Source organism: Lipotes vexillifer, unplaced genomic scaffold (assembly GCF_000442215.2).
Source record: "Lipotes vexillifer unplaced genomic scaffold, Lipotes_vexillifer_v1.1 scaffold1272, whole genome shotgun sequence".
Taxonomy (NCBI): domain Eukaryota; kingdom Metazoa; phylum Chordata; class Mammalia; order Artiodactyla; family Lipotidae; genus Lipotes; species Lipotes vexillifer.
Genome location: NW_006779909.1, coordinates 2,929,664 through 2,937,007, shown reverse-complemented (window position 1 = coordinate 2,937,007; position 7,344 = coordinate 2,929,664). Strand labels below are relative to the sequence as shown.

The 7,344-nt window shown below is 52.0% G+C and overlaps 1 protein-coding gene across 1 annotated transcript in view; it reads right to left on the bottom strand.

The window, feature by feature from the left end:
* SLC6A1 (solute carrier family 6 member 1) overlaps positions 1-7,344 on the bottom strand; it is a 15,025-nt gene that overhangs the window by 4,948 nt on the left and 2,733 nt on the right. Inside the window, 7 exon segments of the mRNA XM_007453052.1 lie at positions 505-607; positions 1,456-1,587; positions 1,947-2,059; positions 3,047-3,171; positions 3,425-3,528; positions 3,762-3,896; positions 7,138-7,270. Coding sequence (XP_007453114.1) covers positions 505-607; positions 1,456-1,587; positions 1,947-2,059; positions 3,047-3,171; positions 3,425-3,528; positions 3,762-3,896; positions 7,138-7,270 — 845 coding nt within the window.

Genomic DNA, 7,344 nt, shown 5'->3' with positions numbered 1-7,344 from the left:
TTGCGGTACGCGGGCATCTCACTGCTGTGGCCTCTCCCGTTGCGGAGCACAGGCTCCGGACACCCAGGCTCAGCGGCCATGGCTCACGGGCCCAGTCACTCCGCGGCATGTGGGATCTTCCCGGACCGGGGCACGAACCTGTGTCCCCTGCGTCGGCAGGCGGACTCTCAACCACTGCGCCACCAGGGAAGCCCTAGAACTTTTTTATAGTTTCAGTTTCCTTATTCTAGATAAAATCTCAAACAAGTCTTTTATGGCAAAATTTATGAAGAAATTTTGACTCCCATTTTAAATGAGTTTATTTAACTCTTCTTATGGTATCTTCTAAACATGGGACGTCCTGTGCTAACTTCATCGAACTGCAGTGAGGACGAAATAAATTAACGTATGGAGAGGGCCTGGTGTTCAAGTCGTATTTGCTGAATGATGACTGAAGAAAGGGATGAATGAATGAATGAATGAACAAATGAACAAGGGAGGGAGGGAGGAGGGGTTGGTGCTTACCATAAAACCAGGAAATGGAGACACATTCAAAGAACACGAGGAACAGCAGGCTCATGCCACTGGCGGAGTAGTAATCAAAGAGTTTGAAGACATAAATGCCCCCCTGCGAAGGCAAAAGAGGTGAGAGAGGGTCCACTTCCCCTGGGGACAAGTGCATTCAGTTCACAGTCAACACAGGCTGTGTGGGTTGGGATTAGGCTACACTGCAGCAAGACGGCTTGAGGGTAGATTAGAGGAAGCACAGAGGTCTTTGCGACCCCGCAAGGATGTGGGCATGGACTCTGGGGACTGGGAAGAAAATGCCCAGGTGGCGGAGGGAAATGTCCCATTTCTGGGAGGACTGGAGGGCAGAAAGAGAAGCTGGTCATCTGAGCCATCTGTTCACAATGTTAAACGAGTCATGTCTCTCTCCAGAAGCTCTTCCATAGCTTAAATAAGACTGTAATGTAATATATAAAATGTAAAGAGATATAAAGTAAAATAAAATAAAATAAAATCCAAATGCCCGCCCTGGAAGGTCCTGCATGATCTGGTTTCGCATCCACCAGCTACTCCCCCACTCCCTCTGTCACTACCACGCTGGCCTTCTTTCTGTCCCTCAAGCTTGCCAAGCCCATTCCCACCCCAGGGCCTTTGCACCTGCTGTGCTTTCCTCCCCTAGCTAGATCTTCCCCTGGCTGGCTCTTCCTCGCCATGTGAGTTTCAGCTGAAATGTCACTTCCTCAGAGGGACTGCCCTGACTACTGTGTCCAAGGCACCGTCCTTCCCACCCCTGCTGTTCATTCTCTGTCCCACTGTCCTCTGTTCTTCATGGCATTTAATGATCTAATTTGCATGTCAGTCTTGTCCACCAAAATGAAAGGTGGGATGGGACAAGGCTGGGGCACAGAGGGCCTGGGAGTGGCCCCGGGCAGGCAGCCGCAGAGGTGTGCCAGGTGCTGACGCGCTCACCTGGGTGATGTTAGACAGGCCGATCAGGTAGGAGACGATGCAGACGGCGGCGATGAAGAGCTCCCTGCGGTTGCGGAGCAGCCTGGGGTACTCATCCACCAGGGCAGTGATGAAGCCTTCCACGGTGCAGAACTGCAGGGGGCGGAGGTCAGCCACCCCAGGCAGCCCCAGCCCCACCCACCCAAAGCCTCACCCTGTGGGGACGGCAGGGCCAGGGGAGCCCTGGGTTCCAGGCCTGACTCTCCCTCTGCCTCCCTCCGTGACCTCAGGAGAATCCCTTCCCCCTGGGCATCAGTTTCCCCATCTGGAAAATGGGGAAGGTAGCTGAGCCAATCCCTGCCCTTAAGTCTCACGTGGTAGAACATCCTAAGGGTTTGAAACTCTTGGCCAGCTTCTAGGGGGCCTCAGACAATGGGCTCCTCTCCCTGCTGGAGCCTGGACCAGGGAGGCTGGGTGGGGGCTCCTCAAGGTGCCAGGGGGGGCGTCCTCACCTGGCTGTCGATGCCCAGCATAAGCAACATGGAGAAGAAGAGGACGGCCCAGAGCGGGGAGATGGGCAGCTGCGTCACCGCCTCCGGGTACGCCAGGAACGCCAGCCCGGGGCCTGCGGCGGGAAGGGCAGGAGAGGAAAACGTACAAGGCGCTGAGCGCCTGCAGCGTCCCCAGCGCACTCACTTCCTAAGCTTCATTTCATCTCATCTTCAGAGTAAACTAGGCACTGGAACCCTCTGCTACGATGGGAGAACAGGGTAGGAGAAGGCTTGAGGAGTTTGGGACACTGTGAGTGTCTGGGGGTGGGTATTCAGGACATCAGGCAAAACCATGGAAAAAAGAAAGACACTGTAACCTCTCTGGGGTCTGGCTCTGGAAAGGGGGTTGGCTGGGAAGTTCCAGAGAAATGAGATGCTGCGCTGCCCGTGCAGGGGAGAGCAAGCCCTTGGAGGGGAATGTTCCTTTCCACACGACACGCCCAGCTCCACACGCCAGAGAAGGGACAGGTCACATTGCCTCCCTGAGCCTCTGCTGAGCACACAGTGGGTCCCCCGTGTTTGAGCAGGGAAGGGGGTGTGCCTGGGGCTGTCCTTGGACCCTGTGGCATGGATGACTGTGTGGAAAGCAGAGTGGGCACAGCCCACTCGGTGAGAACCTTTTTGGAACTGGGACAAAAGCACTGATGCGGGCGCTTTGAGTCACGATGGTGAAGGTGTCTGGGTTGGACCGAAGTTGATATCCCACGGGACAAAAGTAGGTCTGCTCCCCCCAGATGTCCAGGATTGTGCTGGAGGTGCCAGTATGGCCTGGCTTTGCAACCAGCCAGGTCTGGGGTCAACTCCAGTCCTACCACCTTTGAGCTCTGTTAATTTGGGTACGTGACCTTGGTGAGTCTCGGTTTCCTCACCTATGAGATGAGGATAACAAGAGCACTGACCCCATAGTGTTGGGAAGATTCAGGGACACTGTCCATGTAAACGCTCAGGGCACTGCTGGCAGGTAGGGAGACTCAACGCCCGCGATGACGGTGACAGCGATGAAGATCGCAAAGTCCGCGGGGTTAGCCCCTCCCCCCAGCCCTCCCCAGTGCCGTGCTGACCTGAGGCCGCCACATCAGCAATGGACCTCTTGGTGACATGGGCCATGAAGCCCACGATGGAGAAGATAACAAATCCTGCGAACATGCTGGTGCAGGAATTGATGCAGCAGACGATGATGGAGTCCCTGCAGAGAGGGAGGGGTGGTGTCAGGAAGGGTGGGGCTGGCGGGAAGGTGAGCTAGTGGGCCGTGGTTATCAAGGAGCCAGGCAGAGGAGGGTACCTGTGAGCCGAGCTACTGGTGTGCCCACCCGGCCCCCACCCCACGGGAAGGGGCGGAGCCGGAAGGAGTGGCCAGAAGGTTTTGGCTCAGAGATGGGTGGAGTTGACAGGCCAAGGGAGGGGCGTGGTCTCGGAGGGGCGTGGCCGCGGGGAAGCACCTGTAGACGTTGTTGTGGAAAGAGTTGTAGCTGCCTAGAGCGATCAGGGATCCCAGGCCCAGCCCATAGGAGAAAAAGATCTGGGTAGCGGCATCCAGCCACACCTATAGGCAGAATGGTTAAATTTAAAAAAAACGTCATAATCATAGCCCGAAACGCCCCAGGGCCTTTTACACGTGCTAACCAGCTCTACCAGGCAGCAACCCCAGTTCACATAAGCGGGTCCCTCCGAGGGGTGCGATAACTTATCCTAAAGGTGGTAAACGATGGCTCAGGACTCAGATGTGCTCTTAACCCAGCGGGGGGCGCTCCAGGACCGGGTCGGGAGGTCGCTCACCTCAGAGTCCGACAGCTTGCGGAAGTTGGGTGTGATGTAGAAGAGGATGCCCTCCTTGGCCCCGGGGAGCGTCACTCCGCGGAAGAACAGGATGATTAGCATGATGTAGGGATACGTGGCAGAGAAGTAGACCACCTGGGAGGAAAGGGGGTGAAGGGTTACGCCCCTTCCAGCGCACCCATGCTTTCCTTAACCACTTTACCTACATCCCTACCTGTTGTGGCTCTGGGCTTGGTTCCAATTCATCTTCCTCCAGGAAGCCTTCCTGGACTCCTAACCTGCTCCTCTTGGCCACTTTTCTGAAGCTGCTCCTTGGTTGTCTGAATCAACCAGCTCAGCACCCATTTTTTCCCCTTTCCCTCCCCCTCCTATTTTTATTTTTTTTTTAATTTTTTTTTTATTTTTTTTTTCTTGCGTTATGCGGGCCTCTCACTGTCGCGGCCTCTCCCATTTGCGGAGCACAGGCTCCGGACGCGCAGGCTCAGCGGCCATGGCTCACGGGCCCAGCCGCTCCGCGGCATGTGGGATCCTCCAGAAACGGGGCACGAACCCGCGTCTCCTGCATCGGCAGGCGGACTCTCAAGCACTGCGCCACCAGGGAAGCCCCCCTTCCTATTTTTAAATTTTTATTTAAAGTATTCAAATAATGTATGTGGTGACAAGGAAATTTTTAAATTACATATGAATACACACACAAATTAGAGTTCCTTTCAACAGCCCGTAGAATACAAGTTACATGAGGGACAGGGCTTGTCGTGTTCACTTCTCTGCTTTCCCAGTGCCTAGAACAGTCCATGGTATATAGTAGACACTCAGTAACTGCCTGACAAATACATAAGTGCATGGATGTTAATATTTTAATATTCTCTTTTGAGACTTTCCTTTGCATACATTATTACATTTTCTTACAAATGAGGCACAAATTATATACTTGCCTTTTCATTTAACATGTTTAAAGTTAAAAAACACAGTACGTACAGCTTTGTTTCTTGTTTCGTTTACTGAATGCTGTTTTACTGTCTCATAATACTGTGATTTTTAATTATACGAAACAGTCCCTCAGGAGGTCCCACCAGCCTTTTAAAAATTTCCCCTACTGTTATCCGTTCAGGTTATTTCCAATTTTATGTGAGTCTCAATACTACTACACTGGACACCCTGTAGATAAAACTTTGTCTACAAAATTATTATACTATTCCCAAGAAAAATTCTTAGAAGTGGAATTACTGAGTAAAAAGGAATAAACTTCTCAAGGCTTTTTGATCCACATTGCCTAATTACCTCCCAGAAACTGAACTTCGTCCAGTACTACAGACAGTGCCTCTCCCACAAAGGGGCCAGCACTGAGGATAATCACCTTCCAAATTATTTTAAATTGATAATCAAGAGACTGACGTCACTGTCTGAAACGGCATTTCTTTGCTCACCATTGCGAAAGAGCAATTTTCAAGTTCAATAACCTCTGTACCTCCAAGACTGATGTGCCCCTACTTCCCGGTCAGCATGAATTGTTCTCTGGGTTAGTCTCACCTCCCTGACAACTCTGAGACTCTTCAGGCTTAGGAAAGGCAGCCACGATCCAGCAGAAAAACCACTATACTTGGAATTAGGAAAAGGGGATTTAAAACCATCTGTGTCACCTACAAGCTGTGTGACACTGGGTCAATTTCTTATCCTCTCTGAACCTAGCTTTTTCTTGTCTGGGTACAATCAACCTTTTTGCTCAGAAAGGTTGGGTGTATGAGGACATACAACATGCTTAATCCATGTCATCTATGTCTTGCTATTCCCTGGGTCTTTGGCATGGAGCCAGGTATACAGTAGGAGCTCAGTAAATGCTCATTGATAGACTGGTTGGCTCACTCAAAAGATGCAGTGAGAGGGGCTCTACTCTCTGTCCCCAAGAAGTAGTCAGTCTCCTAAGGTAGCAGGAACTTTAGGTACCACTCACAAATAATTATAATAGACATCATGTATTGAGTGCCGACTGTGTGCTAGGCATACCCTCTACATTCTGTGCACACTGATTATCTCACTTAGTCTTTGAGACAACCCTGTAAGGCACTATTATTGTCATCATTTAGCGGATGAGGAAACTGAGGCTCGGAAAAGTGAAGTGACTTGCCCAAGTGCACACAGCTAGGGCCCAGGGGACTGACATTCAAATTCAGCTCTGTCTCCGCCAAAGCCCTTGGGCCCTACATTCTTCTGCTGCCTGAAGTTGGGCTGGGAGACACCTCTGCCCTCCTCCTGCTCACCTAGCCTAGGGACAAAGCAGAGATGTTTGACAGCGGCCTTGGTTCTGAGAACCCGGTGGGTCCAAAGGTCCCACCTGACTGCAGTTGGGCAGCTTTTCGTTAGCTGGGTCCGTGCCCAAGTGTGTAATTCACTAAGGTTCTGTTTTGCTCGATTCAGCTTCTTGGGCAGTCTGGACCTCCCTGTCTGAGCCGGATTCAGTTCAATTCCTTTCTTTCCCTTACTTGCTCTAAGACCTCAGACAATACCCTTGCCCTGTGAGTTTCCTTCCGGTCCAGGCCAGTGAGAGACTTGGCCATCTTCTGTCCCCAGACTCCTGGGGTGGGGCTTGAAAACAGAAAGAGGTGGGGGTGAGGCCAGTCCCCACCTCACCCCCGACCTGATTGGCAATTTAATCCCCAGGTGTCCCCAGGCTGGACATCCCAGCTTGGCACGGCTCTGCCTTTGCCAAAAACAAAAACAATAACAACTCCTCTTGCTAGCTTCTGATTTCTTCACAAAATCAGCAGCTCATTTGATTCACATAACAAACCAATGGATAAGCAGTTATTGGTCCCATTTTACAGCAGAGGAAACTGAGTTTCAGAGAGGCAAAGTGTGATTTGTTCCAGGTCACACAGCCACATAAATGGCCAAGATGGGCCAGAACGGTTTGAACACAGGGCCTGAGTATTTAACCATGAACCAATCCATCTCTATTACCTCCTCAAAGGCCAGGATGTAACTGTGCTCACCTCTGGATCACCTGCACCTAGAACAAAGCTTGGAACAGAGCAGATCTCAGGGATGGTTTGTCAAATGGTCCAGGAGCCACATTTGCACTCCGCTTTGCGATGGCTCTGCCTGGCCCAGGGGAATCTCGATCTCAAGGGACTCACCATGAGCCTGGCACTGCACTAAGAGCATGACTTGCAGTATTTCCTTTAATCCTTAAAACTGCCCAGAAGGTAGGTAATATTATTCCTATTTTACAGGAAAGGAAACCGAGGCACAGAGAGATGAAGGCACCTGCTTAAGTCAAAGTTGGATGGGGTTCCTGGGAGCTATCGACTCCTCACCCAGAGCAGAGATCCCTTTGTAGACCCATCCCCCTTGGGTCCCCACTGTGCACACCTCTTACCTTTCCAGTCCAGCCAACACCTTTCCAGATACAGAAATACACAAGGATCCAGGCGATGGCCAGGGTGATGGCCAGAGGCCAGCGGATTTGACCTGGCTTATCCAGCCCGTCTGTCATCTGATGCATGTTGCGCCTGGTGGAACATCGTAGGGAGGACAGAGTTACGTGGGGCGGGGGGGGGGGCGGGGGGGGCCCGGGGGCGCCCGG